Genomic DNA, 18,461 nt, shown 5'->3' with positions numbered 1-18,461 from the left:
CAATCCTGGTCGTCCATTCCACCAGAGCCAATCCCGCTTTTCACTACAGCCGTTCGATCGGTAATTTTTTTTCTCACTTCTTCTGTGTCCCACCGAGCCCATGACGGCTGGGGCCAGCTTCGTTTGGGACCCGGCCATCAGAGGCAGCCTAGGGTGCTCATTCGCGTCGCCTTCTGTCTCCTACCGCGGGAGACGGTGAAAACTTAGATCGGCATGGAGCCATGACGACCCCCAATCCTCCCCGCCCCTCTCCTCCCCAATGGCGATCTCCTTCTCCCCCATCAGATCTCACCTTTGCTCCAGCCCCGCGTGAGGCCGGTGCGCAACAGAGCATGGGTTGGCGGTGGATGAGTCAAGCGCGAGCGGCGCCGGCCTTGGCGTGGGCATGCGTGTGCAGGGCGTGGCGGCGGCAGTGCTGTCCTCGATGGAAGCGGAGGAGGAGGAGGCGCTCCTGGCCAAGGTCTGGCGGGAGGAGGCGGCGCGGAAGCGGGCGGGCTCCCTGGGAGCTCCTCGCCGTGCTGCGGGAGGCCAGGTGCGCCGCGGTGCGGGTGCGAGCTGCAGCAGCGCAAGGTGACCGCGCGGTGGAGCTGATGGCACGGGTCGGAGCCTGCCGGACGCGGGCATGGCGCAGCGCGGCTGAACGCGGGCCGATGCGCCGCAGGGAGGAGGTGGAGGGGGGATAGCTTGGGGCATGGCACGGCCAGGGTGGGCGGACGAGGCAGCCAGCACGCAGGGCGGACGAGGCAGCCAGCACGCAGGGCGGACGAGGCTTCCTCAAATCACTTCACGCTACATCTTTTCCTCAAGATTTGCCAACGGCTGTTGTTTAATTTGCAGGCTGACTGGTTTTGGTGAACATGGAGGTATATGATCAACTTCTCCACTCCTATTTACATGCATTTTTGTTCATCTCTATTAATCATTGCCCAGCTCTTGGAAAAAAGGGTTCCTTTTGTTTGGAAAAAATATGGCTGTAACTCAAACATTTGATTTAAAAAAAATTCAATATAGCACCTTGATTTTATACCATTTGTGTATCATTCTAGGTAGACATGTCTGCAATTATGCAGTATAAACCAATGGTAGTATAAGCTTCATGCTGTAACTGCTGTATTTCAATGTACAGAGAATATTTCTCACTCAAAGGGTGATTGAATGAATAGTTACTATCATTTCACAGATGCTAAGATTTCCCAGACATGGATGCAGTGTTACCTTTTTGGCACTAGGGTAACAGAAATCAGAAAACAAATGCAACACTACAACATTTATATAATTAATTAATTATCTCTCCCCCCGTCTGCTCCATTTTGTTTCAGATCCTCTACGATTTTTGTCTCCTTATTATCCTTGTCTAACTCTTTGTGCCACTAACTGTAGATTTTGTGTGCTTTGGTTTGTACCGGGAATTATTTTTGGGTACATATTCTGCAATGGTTGATGCAAGCCCATGATCTGCTCTTCCGATGGTTCATGCTTTCCAAGCTTGCTTCCCAGCATTTTTTCTTATGGTAATATATTTCTCCTCCTCTTTTAGTATCTGCTAGGTTATAATTTGTTATCTAATGGCAAAGCTCATTTTGGTTCAGATAGCTGTGTTGAACTGCTGGTGCGTGGCGTGAACAGGGTATGGTCGAGAAGAGTTTCTTTTTGGTGCGGGCTGGACAGACGGGGAAAAGTATGAACCGTTATTTGACTTGCCGGCGGCAGACGTTGTAATTTTTATGAAGGGCATTTTTTTTGCTGTCTGGTGACCTCCATTGCAAGAAATGTCAGAAACCATCAATATTCATTTTGTCTTTAACCGAATCAAGTTCTCATTTGCAGGCCTGTTAGTGCAGACACAGATGAATCTGTGAGTATTGCAGACACGGATGAAACACTCCTTGTTGCTGTCCTCTCACATGTTCACATGTCAAGCCATATGGATGTCAAGGAGAGTGTTTATTCGTTGGAAGAGGTGATACAGTTTTCTTTAGTGTATTTTTAGTTTAGTCATCTCTGATATGGAGTACAGTTTGTTTTGTTTTGGACTGCACCTTATAATTTGGCTACTAAATGCGCTATTTACTTCAATTCTCTTCTGAGTTAGCCATAACGATCAGTTCATAATGTTTTAGATGATGATTCACGTCAATGTCGGACAGTTCATTGAGTGGTGGGAAGCTCCCAAATACATCTTTTCCAAACAGTAATTTTCTTTTTCATCATTGTGAAGGTTGATTTTACCTATTTCGCTTACATGGTGACCTCCTTGCACTCCCATTTTACTTAGGATTCTCATGCGCTGGTGTGATGTTCCTCGGCTCATTGAGCAAAACGGTGAGAAGTTCCCAAAATGGTATGAGTTCAAAGCATGTTCTAGAATAATTTCTTATCTTGTGTTTAGCTAATCAGTCTTACCAATTAACTACACTGTGAAGTGGAAGATGCTAAACTGGATCTTGCTGCATAATAATTCTGAAGAAAGCAACCTGTACTATTTGTTCAGATTTTTAGGCGTGCTCTTTGCAGGTTCATTGCTGGTCTTCTTTGCTCCGAGGTGTGCTCCACATCCCTCTGCTTGATCGATCTGAGGTGAGGCCTTCGAGCACCTTTTATGTTGGTTGTGATGAGTATAGAAAGTATCTGCCAATAGTTTCATATTCATGCTTCTTTCTTTTCATAATTATGTAAATTCTTGTGCTACTGGTGCGATGCCGCTGATGGCGCGAGATCCGCGCCCCCGTACCAAGTCACGTCGAGGAAGTCCGCCACCACGCCACTAGGGCTTTGCCCGGCGACACCCTAGGCGAGGGCAGTGGGAGAGGAGGTTGAGGAAGGTGAGGTTGAGGGAGGGAGGAGCGGTGGCCGCCCAGCGCGGGGCGGCGCCGGCGCGGGAGGAGAGATTAGGGTGCATGATTATATCATTTGAGAAAGAAGATCTGCGGTTAGATATGCTTTTAAGTAGTTTACTGACTGCTACTAATTGTTCAGATCACTTTAGTATCCCATCTTTTGTTTTCTGGTTTTGCTCCAGGTTGCCCTCTCAGTTCTTCTGTTAGGCGCTCTTAGATGAGGACTTCAAGCCCCAAGTATCTCACACACGCAGTCTCTCTATTTGTTTTCTTAGAGGGGAGGTCTTCAAGCCCCTCTTCTGTTCTTATGTTCTTGCATCCGGTTGTAGCATTAATTTATTTTTGCCTCACTTTTAAATTTTCCTTAAATAATCTTACCATTACTATGATATTAATATTTCATGTAAATCATGGTTCATCAAGCATAATCAGTAGGTCTTTCCCAAGATGTTCTATTTTATATATGCATTTTTTTTTGCACAAAAGCAACTGCATCTCTCTTGTGGCACTAATGCATGCCTATATTTTTAAATTTCCTTAAATAATCGGTTATTTAAAGATGAATCTCTCTTGTGGCACTAATGCATCTCTCTTGTGGCACTAATGATCTCTTGTGGCACAAAACCAGAAATTTTCTTGTGATTTTAAGATTTTGTTGCACAAAAGATGAATATTTGCAAGCATAGATATGCATGTGAGTGAGCAATTGAAATGCCACTTGTAAACAACTTTTGGTGACTAAAACTATTTATGTTGTTACTTACCATGCAGAGAATGCCCCAGTTGTGCTTACTGGTACCATGATAAGACAGAGTTGAGACATATGTATATACTTTGAAGGTCCATCCTCGGCCGTGTTAATTCATAGTGATGCCTTCCTCATTGGATTCCTCCCTTTATAAAGCAACCCACAGATAATCCATATTAGGTGCCCCTCTCTCTTTTCCCTATTGATTCTTATGTCTGATTTCAGTTTTCTAATATATTGTTTATCTGAACACGATATAGATTCAAGAAAGAAGAGAAAAGGAACAATCCAATAGAAAAGGAGCAATCTCTTTGCCCTCACATGTATAATTACATTTCTTTAATGTTCCCATAAAAGTTGTTGACTGCAATTATGTGCCTTTGTGATCATGTGAGATATTTCTTTTGATAGACCTTCATGTGATTATGTGCCTTTGTAATTAACACATTCAACTGAACCTGTAACAAAGGCGAATGAAAAACAAATTATTATATGTTGACTTATTGGTGCCTCTTTTATTTTCTAGGTCTGGTCCTTTCTTTCATTACTTTTCTGGTAATTTTTGTGTAGATGATGGGCTCATAAAATGGTGAGAGATGCCTGCCAACGCCCCTCCTCCTCGGAGCATTCTCGTCTCCGTTAGGCAGGTGAGCTCCTACTTCCTCTCTTTCCGTCTCTCGTCGATTTGCTGGTATTGTGCAGTTTTCTTGTGTTGTTGGTTCTATTGTGCTACTAGCTGTTGCTCGTTTCTTCCTTACTGTCTCTTTGTGAGAAGCAAGGATTGGGGAGAAGGCTATGAGCCCGTGCATAGCATTCCTTATTTTTTGCCCTGTTTTTTGAAGCTCCTATTCCGGATTGGTGAAAGGCCTTTGTTTTCCTATTTTGAGGAAGCTGCGGCCTGTCATCTTGGAGAAGCGAGACACCTGGTAATGCCTTTGTTTTCCTATTTTGAAGATACATGTAAGATAACAATTGGTATCTCGATCCTCTAGGTAATGCCTTTGTTTTCCTATTTTGAGTCAACTGGTGTAAATTTCATTCTTTGTTGTTGTCTAAATTAATGCAATCATTATAAGAAAATAGGAGATCCTTTAGCGCAGACAGTGCTTCCAGATCATGCCCTTTGTTTGGCTGCTTGAGGTGATCCCTTTCAGTCTGTCCTATTCTGCTACTCGGTATACATTCTTTATTTTGCTTAGCTTGCAACAATTAGATAGTCATTGGATTTAGCTATTAGAATACCATCTACTGTGACATCATGGGCTTTTGGTATCTCCAGTTCACATTTGCACTGGATTACTTGAGAAAGTTGCGGATATTTTTTTATTTTCCCGAGATCATGCCTTGCAGTGACTGGATTAAGATAATGATCGATGACTATTTCTATAGTCATTAGCCCATCATGTGTGCACACTTAACATCTAATCTAATATTCTATGATAAAAAAGTTTATTACAAGGTTTACACCTTCTAGCTATCAATCGTTGAAGAAGCTAGACAGTAGTAGAAAATGGTCTGCGGTCTGTACTTTTATTGCATCAATGGTAATGCAGTTGTAAGGTTCTTTGTTTTTGTTGTGTTCCGATCCGATAGAAGAATGGTGTATCAATTTCATTGCATCCAGTTATTTGCTACCGATTTGCTTTTTGATATTGAAGTGTTTCTAGATTTTGTATTTCTTACTGAATATTGTCACCATGTTTTTCCATTTTTTGTTTGATGATGTTGCTTGGTCCTTGCTAAGTAAAGCACCAGTGCCAGACACTTGCATAAACTGCTCAAAAGGGAACCAGACACCTTGCTCGATCATGCATGTAACAATTTGCTAGAGATTAACATAAATGTTTTACCCAAATTGTTCTTCTGTAGGGTTCATTGTTTTTTATAGCATGGTGTATGATTTATTTGTGGTTGATTAAACAAGTCAGCATTATGGTTCACACATTGAAAAGGGCATACAATCTTGTGTTATTTTTCATGTATCTATTCACTTAAATAAACTAATTTAGGGAACAGTTCCTCTTATGTACTCATGGGCGTAAAGTTGAGGTGATAAAACCCACTTTATCTTCCCTGCTGTTATTTCATTTTGCAGATAATAAGCAGTGGTTAATTTTAAAGGAACTTCAGATTTGATATTAGTTACCTGATGTTCTTTGTCCAGCATGCTTTGTTTGGCATCAGGATTCGTCATTTTAATGTAACTTAAGATTTGATATTAGTTACCTGATCTTCAAATAGTCATTTAGCTGTCATCGGTGAATATGGGCCACTATGGTAATCGACATGTTGAGGAAACATGTAGGCTCTAGCTTTTTTGTTGAGCTGGGATGTCTTTTGAAGTGCTCAATATCTCAGCCTGTGCATTCCCGGTTTGATCTGGGTTCTGCTGGTTCCTTAAACCAAACCGTATGCCACAGTTTACTTTGGATTGGTCTGGTTTAGACCGTTTAGATAGGAGATGATTGGCCGGTCTGGTGCGGGCTGGTCCGACAGTGTAGTCTGTTTTGCACTGTTTGAGCGCTCAAGTACATAATTGCTGTAGAAAGGGACAAAATTAGCGATCCGCGGCCACACCACCAGGAACATGAAGCCCCGCTTCTCCTCACACCGTCGTCCGGCATGGAGAAGAAACGGCTATCATCTGCCACGGAGAAGAAAGCTGCCGTTCGAGGAGAAGAAACAGTCGTCGTCCGCCGTGGAGAAGAAACAGCCATCGTCCGCCACGGAGAAGAAACGGCCGGCCGTACCGAGGAAGAAACTTGCCGTTCGAGGAGAAGAATGGTCCGCTGTGGAGAAGAGACGGCCGGCCGCCGCCGAGGAGAAGAAACCTGCCGTTCAAGGAGAAAAAAGGGCCGCTGTCCGCCGTGGAGAAGAAACGGCAGTCGTCCGCCATAGAGAAGAAATGGCCGGCCGCGGCCGGGGAGAAGTCGCCGTCGTGGCCAGCCTCCGCCGATCCCTCGGCAGTAGGCTGCAGCCTGGTCGCAGCCTCAGAACTGGTGCCGCCGGACGGAGAGCCGCCGCGTCATCGCGCCTCTCCTTCTCGACCTAGCACACCGGCGGCGGCGTGTCGGACACGTACAACAGGTTGCCCCTGCAGTGGCGCGGCAGGAAGCTGCGGCCGGTCATCTTGGAGAAGCGAGACACCTTGGCGAGGTGGCCCGGCATGGGCGCCGCAGCAGAAGGAGAGCAGATGGTCAGCGCCAGCCACCCGCCGCCAATGCGGCCCGGGGGCGGCCCGACGCCGCCCACTGCAGCCGCCGTGAGCGCCGCCACCATTCGCGGCGCACGAGACGCAAATTTCGTGCACACGCTCTACGGCGCGGAGAGCGGCTGACCCTGGCCGCGGTGCCAGGTGAATCTTTTCCCCAAACATTGCTCCTATTCTCTCTGCTAGCTACCTGATGTGATTTTTGAACATGATGTAGAAGAAGTATCAAGACACCAAGGTAATATTAATCATCCATGTTTTATACTCCCGTGTTTTATACTGCTATCCTTCAGATAGTGTTGTGTTTTATACTGCTGATATATAAAGTGTGGTCGTACCAAAGTAAAAAATATGTAATATTAGGTATGACTAATCATTTGTTTTGGAAATGGAATTGCAGAAGAATGCTTTTTAGCTTTTATATATAACATAATTTAGTTCAGCCCTGTATTTCTCCTGATGTAGCAGTAATATGTGTTCATGAGGGTGTCAGTGTTTAAATAAAGTTGCAGTATTTGATAACAAAAATAAAGCAGTATACGTGTTCTGGTTCGAGTCATCTCTGGTTTGAGTATTTGATCTCAAAAATGGTTTGTGTTATTACTATAACCAACTCATTGGATCATAGGATTTAATGCATTTCACATGCAATTCTGCAACTGCTCTCTGTATATAGGATCTGAAGGCAGCGAGAATTAATGAAAAGAAAACTACTGTTCCAGCTCATTAGCTCTACAACTACGGATTAAGCATCTCCAGATTCAAGAGGATAGGTATGGCTTGATTGTCATTGTCTGCTTTCTTTGTGCCCCTCCCCTCTTACAGAGATATGTGTTCTTGAATTTGTAGTACCCATGTCTATGTGAGTTAGTTCTGAAGTCAAAAACTAATTCTTTTGTGCACCCATGAGCTACTTATAAGGTGATATAGGATTCTTCTTACAATCGTATTAACTTTCCGCTATTACTGCCCTCCTATTTTAATTTGCTCCGCAACTGCTCTTTATTTTGTCTTATTATACAAATTTGTGTAACAACATCCTTTCATGCATGTCCTAATATAATCCACCACTTTTTATGGAACTCTTTCTGGATTCAATGCTGTTCTGGCGTATCAGCAAATTACCCATCTAAGAAAGCTTTTTTTGCTAATGTCTGAAATTAGAATGATACTTCTAATTTCCTACAGTGTAGGATTTTGAAGGTATCATTTTGTGCTATTGATGATAATCCACTGCATTACAATGAATCTGTGTTGTAGAAGATTTAGCTGATCTGGTTATGTACATTTCGAACAAGGATTTGAAGAGGTTGCACATGTTCTGTTTCAGGTACTTATAGCAAATCTGCACTACCGTCTAAAGTCTACACTTCGATACTTTCACTAAGGCATTACCTGTTTTCTATCTCTTTAGCAGAACTGAAGCTTTCATCACCAGAAATGTGTCCTCTCTTATGTTTTTTTTTTACTTTGTGTAGGAATCAATCAAAATACTTTGTAGAGCACTTGTTATGTCTTGACAAAAAGAACATTCGCATTTCAGTTTGGTTGACTAGCTTCTTTAGGAGGCTCTGAAGGGAAGGCAATAGACCTTGATGATACTAAATTTCATCATTACGCCATCAAGTATGTTACAACAGAACTTGAGCATATCCATTGTCCACTCTGCTATAAGTTGTGTGCTAGGCTAGATCGTATATTTTTTGGGTGGTGTTCTGAACTTCTGTTGGATATGGTGGTTGACTGCATCATTGAGGCAGAGGTGATTAAGTGGTCTCCTGATAGTATAAAGATTTGTTAGTAACCTATCAAAAATATGTCAGTACCTGTTTATGCCCTGAAATTGGGGCAAATAACTGAGTTTTGTTGTCAAAGAGTTTTGCAGAGTTACAATCTATAAGGGATTCAACACATGGTTTCAGTGATCCATGTTGTGTACAGTAATTACTTGATGAGTAATGTAATTGTTGTGTAGTAGTGTACAATCAGACTATTAGATATTGCCAGCATTTTCTTGCCATTTGGCGGTTCAAAGAATTGATATTAGGGTAGTAGGTGATAATAAGATTTTTCAATAATCTACAAGTTAAATATGTATTTAATAAAGGGTCATTGGTGTAGAGGATGGGGCTTCCCCATTTTTTTTAATATGTGATTATGCATAAGAAAAATTCATCGGTCTATTTTTTTGTTGTAATTCGGCTGAATGATTCTTCCAAGAAAGATGAGATGGAAAAGAAGCATCATGGACTAACCTAGAGAATCGATTGTACAATTTGTTCTCTGCTTCTTAGTGATGATCCTTGTGTATTTTCATTGAAATAAATAGCACTACATATGTACTTATTTAGTGTGTTGACCTATAAAAAAATCAGGATGCTTTATTATATAATTTATTTCTAATTGCTATGAACAAATGGTTGGATGCACAAAAAATAATTGTTGCACTATACATGTATTATTTTTATATTATCTTTATATATTATTACTTGAAATGTTGACTTTTCCTTGAAAAATGATGCTTATACGGCACTAAGGGCTTGCAGAGGCCGACTAAATTCTTAGACAATTAAATAAACATCAGACTATTAAAATTTATGATTACTGATCTGTTTCGCTTTTGCCTCGGCGCCGGGGCGAATTCTCTTAGGTGATCCTTTCTTAGATGTGCTGGAAAGTCCTAAAGGACTTTTAGTGAGGTTACCGGAATTCTTGATGCATTAGATAAATCAAAGGAGACACGGTGCCACCAAAGAATGCACATATGTAAATATGCAGGCAATTCAAAGCAGACACATAGCAGCATGTTTCACAAGTTATCAACATTCATTGGAAAATATAAATTACTCCTATGTTCATTTAACATAGTATATACTAAGAGTCTCTATATTTTAATAGACATGGCATGATGATGTATAGTGATCTTGGTATGCAAGTGTGATCAAGACCACTTGGTCTGGCCTGTGCCCATTTGTTCTTTGATTCTTATTGAAGGAAATGACACTACTTCAATTGTACTTAATGTATGTGTTGATGGCACCCTAAAAAATATGATATTTATACACATTTATTTCTCTTTGCTATGAACAAATGGTTGGATGCAACAAATGTTGCTCCTGTGTTGTACATGTGTTAGACAATTGCTTAAAAGTTTTTATTTTCTTTTAAAAGGATTGCCTATATAGGCTTAAGGGCCCTCAAAGATATGAATTCTTGGAAAACTAAACAGACATCAGCCGACTAAAACTTATGTTTTTATTTTCTTCAAAAAAGATTGCCTATATAGGTTTAAGGGCTCTCAAAGACTTACCAAATTCTTGGACAACTAAAGAAACATCAACAACATAAAACATATGGTTACAGTACTGTCTTGCATTTGCCTGTGCGCCGGGGCGCACCGGGTCATCTAGTATTATTAAGGAAAGCTAGAGTTGTAATAGGAAGCGTTATTTGTAATCTTGCGGGATGAGTTAGAAACCATCCCGGACTCTGTAACTTGTACAACACGAATCCCTCGGCTCCTCCTCCTATATAAAGGGGGAGTCGAGGGACGAGGAAGGCATCGAATCATTGTTTACAAACCCTAGTTTTCATAATCGTCGAGTACTTTTCGGCTGAAACCTTCGAGATCTACTTGCCCTCTACTTCCAACTAAACCCTAGCCTACAATCCATAGGCATTGACAAGTTAATACCTTGTCACACGGACAGGGTTGGTTGTTAGGATTATATCGACGGTTGACATTTGTCTTTAGGGTTAGCCTGGTCAACGAACGGGGTTTTGAGGGGTTTTGGCATGTCAATGTTGTTTTGGAGTGACTAAGAAGGGTCCAGGCTTACGTTTTCATTTTCATGTTTTAAACATGTTCAAATATTGGTCAAACCTAGGATTTGATCAAGATTCAAATGACATAAAAAATTCAAAAAAAAAAAGAAAAACCAAAGCACATAGTCTTCTTATGTCATATAGTAATCATTCAAGTTGATAAACAAGGTCTGGACATATTTCAACCAGAAAAATCATGTATCTATCCCCTAACCCTAAACTCTGTCGTATGAAGTCAAGCATGAAGAGAAATGGTTTTGAGTTTCAAACATGGAAATTTCAAAAAACTCCCCAAAACTTCATTTTGGAGTGACTAAGAAGGATCGAGGCTTACTTTTTTCATTTTCATGTTTTAAACTTGTTTAAATCTTGGTCAAACCTAGGATTTGACTAAGATTCAAATGGGCATAAAAAAATTCAAAAAAATCAAAAAATGAAAAAACAAAGCACATAGTTTTCTTATGTCATATAGTAAGCATTCAAGTTGATAAATAAGGTCTAGACATATTCAAACCAGAAAAATCAAGTATCTACCCATAACGCTAAACTTCTGTCTGATGAAGTTAAGCATGTAGAGAAGTGGGGTTTCAAACACAGAAATTTTAAAAACCTCCCAAAAGCTTCATTTTGGAGTGACTAAGAAGGATCTAGGCTTACTTTTTCATTTTCATGTTTTAAACTTGTTTAAACCTTGATCAAACCTAGAATTTAACCAAGATTCAAATGGGCATAAAAAATTCAAAAAAATCAAAAAATGAAAAACCAAAGCACATAGTCTTATTATGTCATATATTAAGCATTCAAGTTGATAAACAAGGTCTAGATATATTCAAACCAGAAAAATCATGTATCTACCCCCTAACCCTAAACTATGTCTTATGAAGTCAAGCATGAAGAGAAGTGGTTTTGGGTTTCAAACATGGAAATTTCAAAAACCTCCCAAAAGTTTCATTTTGGAGTGACTAACAAGGATCCAGGCTTACTTTTTCTTTTTCATGTTTTAAACTTGTTTAAATCTTGGTCAAACCTAGGATTTGACCAAGATTCAAATGGGCATAAAAATTCAACAAAAATCAAAAAAAAATGTAAAACCAAAGCACATAGTATTTTATGTCATATAGTAAGTATTCAAGTTGATAAACAAAGTCTAGACATATTCAAACTAGAAAAATCCTGTTTAGGTTAGAAATGGGGATGTTTGGGCTACCTTTGGGGCTCTTTTCTAGCTCATTTTGAACGATCGGTTGCTTGTTGGAGATTGTTCACGGTTAAGCCAAAAGCGTTATTTCAAATATTTAAAACTTATTCTAATTTGATTCAAAACGAGTATAACATATAGTAAATGTGGCATTACATGTTACGGTTAAGCCAAAAGCCCCATTTAAATATTTCAAACTTATTCAAATTTGGTTCAAATTTGAAAGACATACAAGTTATAGCACACATATGCATACATGTTCACACATAGTGCACTAGATGCTAACCCTATAGTTTGAGATCATTTGGATGAGGTCGAAAAAATATTTAGATTAAAAATGGAACTGTTTGGGCTACCTTTAGGGCTCTTTTTAGCTCATTTTGGACAACCGGTTGCTTGCTGTAGATGTTTACCCTAGCTAAAGGGCTTGGATTATTACAAATATTGCATAACAAATGATAATGATTTGGGCGTCATGGTTAAGCCAATATCCGAACAAAATATTTCAAATATTTAGAGAGTTTCAAATTTTACTTTTATGAAATGACTGCATATTGATCCATCACAACACCACAACCACGAAATTTCTTTTTAATCCAACAATATTTGAGCCAACAAAAAAATATTTGAGTCAGACACGGCAAAATTTCGTTTGAATGTGCAAACATTCAAAGCTAATTTATTCGAATTCATAACATTCAATGCTAATTTATTTCAAATATTTAGAGAATTTCAAATTTAAATGGCTGCAATGCTTCAGATTCTGCAAATTTCCCCAATTTCAACATGAACCCTAGATCCAAAATTAAAATGGGAAACACAATTGAGGCTTAACTCGAGGGGGGGGGGGGGCAATCAGGGCAGCGGGTCAGCTATGCATCTCTGCCCGCATCTCTCGCCGGACGGTGACGCAGATGACTCACCGGAGAAGAAGAAAAGGGGGCCCAAAGAAAAGCTAGGGGACGACGAGATGGTAAGCAATGGTGGGCACGGGCTCGCTCGGGCTCCATCTCCACCAAAGGTGAGCTGCACGAGTGGTGTGGGATCCGTGCTGAGTTAGCAAGTCGTCGGTCCCACTCTGAGCTGGTTAAGTTGTGGATCATAAGTCGTCGGTCCCACGCTGAATTGGTTAAGTTGTGGGTCCCAAACTGAACTAATGGCCCGTTCTGAGCAAACGAACATTTCGGCCATTTCGGCCAATGTCATCGTGTTTCAGTCCATTTCCCTCAGCTGTGTCGCACACAAACTATTCGCCCCTTCTTGTCACGTTCAGCTAGGTGAGTCGAAGAAAGCTGCAAACTATGGTACGAATTAAGCTTGTAACCGTATACCGCAAGTTTTTGCTGTCATCTTGCAACGGCAAAGCAGTTACAGTACTTAAAAGAGTCGGTACAATTCACCAGAACGAATCTTGAGTCCTGATCTGAATCAACCGGTGCTGCCCTGGGCCGTTAAGAGGAGGCCTGGAACCTTCCACTCCGTTTCACATCCGCATTCTTGCCGCCAAAAGCCAATTTCCCCAAACCCCTTCCCTCTCTCCGCCTCTCCCACCCACATTCTCCTTGCCAAGAACACTTCGAAGAGGCCAAGAACGCGAGAGACGGCGCCGCCACATCCATCCATGGCCGGCGTCTACGACTGGTCGGAGGAGGGGATCGAGGAGGACGAGGACCCCGGCCTGCTGAGGCGGGGCCGGAGCGCGCGGACGCCGTCTTCGTCGCCCGATCACGACGAGCCCATCAGGATCTCCAGTTCGAGGTCGCTGTCTTCGCCCGGTCTCCGCCGCCCTTTCGGATCCTCGGGGTCGGGGTCGGGGTCGCCCTCTTCTCCGCCGGGCCTCGGGTCGAGCAGGAGTTTCGGGGACAGGCCCGTCCCCCGCTCCGTGCGGACGCGGAGGTCCCCGAGGGCGCCGAGTGTCCGCCTCGCGGCCGCGGGCGGTGCCGGTTCTCGCGACGACGCAGGTGCTTCCACGGGAGGTTCCTACGACGACGCGGACGCCCCCGACGACCTGGAGTACACCGTCTCCTGGATGAGAGACCGGAGCGCGAGGCCGAGGCTCACCCCGCCGCCGGACGCCACAGCGGCCTCCGCTTCCATCACAGCAGGCCGAGCAGAAGAGGACAAGGAGGAGGGCGTGCCGGCGGAACGGGATCAGTTCTCCTTCCCCCCGATCGATGCGCCGCCCAGCGTCGTCGACGCGGCGGACGTTCTTGGCCAGTTCGCCGCCCAGTTCTTGGAGGCGACGATGGGCGCCACCGCGGGGCCCAGGACGGAGGCGATCAAGAAGGAGCTCCTCCTCGGCCGGAGGGTGGTCGACGTGGCGGGGCTCGAGCGGTGGCTGCGGAAGGCGGAGGCGCTCGCCGAGCTCGCGTGGTTCACGGACCTGTGCTCCCACGAGGGTTCCGAGGCGCCCCCGCTCGAGCTCTTCGAGTGCGCGTTCCGGGCGCTCGAGGCCGCCTCCTCCGATGAGCTCCACCGCGCTGGCGCCGACGCCAGGAGGTTCTGGATCGGTCCCGTGGCCGTGCTGGACTTCTTCCTGTGCCCTCTCTCCAACAAGGTCATGGAGGACCCCGTCGTCGTCACCTCTGGAAAGGTGCGTCAGATCTTTCACCGGCCTCTTACGATTTCACTGTTACGCTGATGCATGGCTTGTTTGAGACCAACTGATGCATGCAATGGGTGCTCTACCTATTTCCTTGTGTGTTAAATGGCCATTGTATTCATCCTGCAAGACCATTTTGGGAATCCTAACTGATCGAAATGTTTCAGGGTCCTGATTTCACATTTTGCTCTCATCACTTTTCAGTTAGCATGATATATATACTTACCTCTGTGAAATTATGTTATTATTGTTCAAGGCTCAATTGAGTTTCTCTGGTTACACTGTTGCTTACTTCTCTTGAATCTTGTTCGTGGCATGATACTTTAGATTATAGGATGTGAATTTCGTGTATGGCTCTTTGGATCATAAGATGTTGCCGATGATCAGATAAATGATAATTTGTGTAGTTGATATAGCAGCATTTTGAGTCATTTATCTGATACTAGTTGGGATACTTCTAGATAGGAGAATCTGTTCAAATTGATCTGTAAAAAGTTAAACTTAGCACCTGAATTTGATCCCATATCGATATTAAGGTGTCCTGCAGTGGATTTATTTGTGGCTAGAAATTCATTGTGTTTCAGATTGCTTGATCGTTGTGATGAACACCTTAATATCGATATTCTCTTTCAGTTGTTCTCTTAAAAATCTCAGTTGACTTCTCTTGTTTGGGATAAAATGTTGCATTGGTTGTTGCGATTGTTCTTCTTGACATTTTTTTAACTTATCTAGTACTCTTATTTGAGACCAACTGATGCAATGGGTGCTCTACCTATTTCCTTGTGTTACATGGGCACTGTATTCTTCCTGCAAGACCATTTTGGGAATCCTAACTGATCGAAATGTTCCAGGGTCCTGATTTCACGTTTTGCTCTCATCACTTTTTCAGTTAGCATGATATATACTTACCTCTGTGTCAAGGCTCAGTTGAGTTTCTCTGGTTACATTGTTGCTTAATAATTATCTTGAATCTTTGTTCGTGGCATGATGCTTTAGATTATAGGATGTGAATTTCGTGTATGGCACTCTGTGAAATTCTGTTTTTATTGTTCAAGGCTCAATTGAGCTTCTCTGGTTACATTGTTGCTTAATTCTCTTGAATCTTGTTCGTGGCATGATCCTTCAGATTATAGGATGTGAATTTCCTGTATGCCTCTTTGGATCATAAGATGTCGCTGAGGATCGGATATACTTTAATTTGTGTAGTTGATATAGAAGCATTTTGAATCAAGTATGTGATACTTTAGTAGATAGGAGAATCTGTTCAAATTGATATGTAAAAAGTTAAACTTAGCACCTGAATTTGATCCCATAAGATCCCTGAAATTATTTCTAATCAAGTGAGTAGCAAGTGGATTTATTTGTGGCTGGAAATTCACTGTGTTGCAGACTGCTTGATCGGTCTGATGAACACCTTGCTATCTATATTCGCTTTCAGTTATTCTCTTAAAAATCTCAGTCAACTTCTCTTGTTTGGGATAAATGATGCATTGGTTGTTGTAACTATTGCTCTTGACAAATTTTACTTATCTAGTACTGTTAGATGTGCATTGCATTCATCTTGAAAGCCCGTTTCAGGAATCATATGTTATTGAGAAGTTCAGACTTCCTTTAGCAAGAAAATTTTATCTCTGGACATAGCAGTACAGCCACAGAAATCTGTAATGCTTCCTAAATGTTCAGAAACTCTCTTTCTGTCTAGGGCCATGACAAGTGGGTAGTTATCATCAATTCTCGCTACCAATCTTGTTAGGTTGTTATGAAAGGGTCAGTTGATCCTTTGCATAGATGTTTGCTTTACTTGCTAGCGCCTAGAGTTTGTTTCTGAATAATTTTTTGTGTGTCCCTTTGGATCATAGGACGCCGCAGATATACAGGCAACTGGACGTGTTTGGTTCCAATAAGGATATAAAAATTGTCTTGGTTGGGATACAGTGGATAATATAATCTTTTCAAAGTGTTTCTGAAAGCGGAGTGTTTTATTAGTTCAGGGGTTGATGCATTAATATATGGAAACCCAAGTTCTTTTACTCCGATTCATATTACTTGATGCTAATATAGATGTACCTAGACATATTTTAGTTGTAGATACATCCATTTTAGCATCAAATAATATGGATCAGAGAAAGTACCTAGAAGTATGTTTTATTAGCTTGTTTTATTCCGAGAACTTAATTCTTTTGTCTATTGCATTTTCTTTAGTTTTCTTATCGGGACAGCAATTGAACAATAACCGAACAGCTGCGTTATCTCGAGATCTTCTTTATGATTTTATTCCTTGTACTAGTATGTTTCATCTGCCTGATTGCATGCTTCTTTTGTGTGGCTTCAGACTGTTGATCGTTCCGAACTGGAGAAATGGTGGAACAAACACAAACGCATCTGTCCAGTTACCGGCGAGGTTCTCAACCACAGCATCTTCATCCCTGATGTCCTCATTGCGCGGTGCATTTCGCGATGGCGTGCCGCAAACAGGATTAGTGATCTGACAGCATCTACTGATCCACCCGCTATCTCTCCTGAGGAGGAAGCCCAGTTCAAGGAAGCCACCGTGTTGGCTCACTCCCCAAGCAACTCTAAAGAAGATTATGAAGCTATCTTGCGCCTTCTGGAGCAGTGCTCATTCCTGCATCTGCTTGGCCGCAGCCCAGGGACAATATCAAAACTTGCCTGCGTCCTGCCAGAGACATGCCTGGAGCCTTACCCTGAACTGGACAACATTATCCTGGAAATATTTGCGAAGGCAGCTTCCTACAGCCCCAACAAGGAGGTTCTTGGAGACGATCGATACGCCATACCTGTGCTGATTGCAAGGGCATTGCTAGGGCCTGTGCCAACTAGAGCCAAGTGTGCTCAGATCCTTGGGCTACTGGCTGACAACTACTACAATAAGATCAAGATTGGTGAGCTTGGAGGCTTTGCTCCGCTGATGGAGCTGCTCCTGGTAGGAGACATTAGTGTGAAGAGGACTGTGGCGAGGGCGCTCGCCAGCCTCTGCGAGGCCCAGGAGAACTGGAGCAGATTTGTTCGGGAGGGGGTGGCAGACGCGGCCATATCTCTGATGCGGAACGACAACCTGGTTGACGAGGCTCACAGCATCTTTTTGCAGGCCGAGGGTTTTGATGTGGCCATGACGGAGATCATGGACAAGCTGGAGTCGTTTGACGGCGAGAAAATGTGCGAGGAGATGACTGATCGGCTGTGGGATACATTCATCCGATCGACACCAGGCCAAAGGAGAAGACCTGCCAACTTCGCCCCCGAGGCTCCAGAAGCGTCTTCATCGTCTTCATCGGCTGCGAGCATGGACGATGTTCAGGCTATCGTTTCATGGCTACAGAACAGGGCGTACAATCCCCGGACGTACAGGTACGGAGATTTAAAATCGCGTAAAGAAGCAACAGGCCAGAAAAGCAGTAGCTGATGATTGTGAAGATAGGTGTAGCTGAGGTCAGGCTAAACAGTGATCCTTATACATTGCTCTGGGTGAAACATATATACGGATGCCATTGTTAGAATGAGAAGGATAGGTAGCTTTTCAGTTGTACAGGCCTCAATGGAATTCCTTGTACATTGCTGTTCGGATATTTCGTTGGTCTCAGAGTTTCTGGAGGTTGAGTTTCTGTCAAAGAAACCAGTCTGTGCAAGTTGAGGATACATTCAGATTTGTGGATTTGGAGCCGCTGTACAGTTATTGTAAGTTTCGCTGTTTCGACAGGTGGTTTACATTGCAGGATTAAAAGTATCTTGTTGTGCCTCTTCATACTATCAAATTAAGGATCATGACTTGAATGTCTAGCAACTCAGTATATAAGTTTACACACCCACTGTCAGCCAAAATACATGTTTAATTAGTAGACATTGCAATTCAGTAGTTTTCGCTGGAATTTCAAGTTGTGTCCATTCCCAGTAACTGAGTAAGCTTGCACACATCACTGTCGGTGTAGGCCAAGAGACAGGTGTATCCATTGCAACTTACTAGTAGTAGTAAGATAAAGGTTCGTAGAATCATAGTTCATAGATGAGCAGATACCAACTAC

At 42.8% G+C, this 18,461-nt stretch overlaps 2 protein-coding genes across 2 annotated transcripts; both read left to right on the top strand.

Annotated features, from left to right (window-relative positions):
* Positions 1-385: 385 nt before the first annotated feature.
* LOC127322753 (uncharacterized) lies at positions 386-3,195 on the top strand. The gene is made up of 6 exons (XM_051351173.2): positions 386-570; positions 1,828-1,960; positions 2,121-2,191; positions 2,276-2,341; positions 2,515-2,577; positions 3,020-3,195. Exons 1-6 carry the CDS (start codon positions 386-388, stop codon positions 3,042-3,044), a joined length of 543 nt encoding a protein of 180 aa, XP_051207133.2. The 3' UTR covers positions 3,045-3,195.
* A 10,222-nt stretch (positions 3,196-13,417) lies between these two features.
* Positions 13,418-18,193, top strand: LOC127322754 (uncharacterized). Its single transcript, XM_051351174.2, has 2 exons — positions 13,418-14,412; positions 16,754-18,193. The coding sequence occupies exons 1-2, from the start codon at positions 13,441-13,443 to the stop codon at positions 17,843-17,845; spliced, it is 2,064 nt and encodes a 687-aa protein (XP_051207134.1). The 5' UTR covers positions 13,418-13,440; the 3' UTR covers positions 17,846-18,193.
* The last annotated feature ends 268 nt before the right edge of the window (positions 18,194-18,461 follow it).

Source organism: Lolium perenne, chromosome 2 (assembly GCF_019359855.2).
Source record: "Lolium perenne isolate Kyuss_39 chromosome 2, Kyuss_2.0, whole genome shotgun sequence".
Taxonomy (NCBI): Eukaryota; Viridiplantae; Streptophyta; class Magnoliopsida; order Poales; family Poaceae; genus Lolium; species Lolium perenne.
Note: the sequence above shows the minus strand (reverse complement) of the source record. Positions and strands in the feature narration are given on the sequence as shown.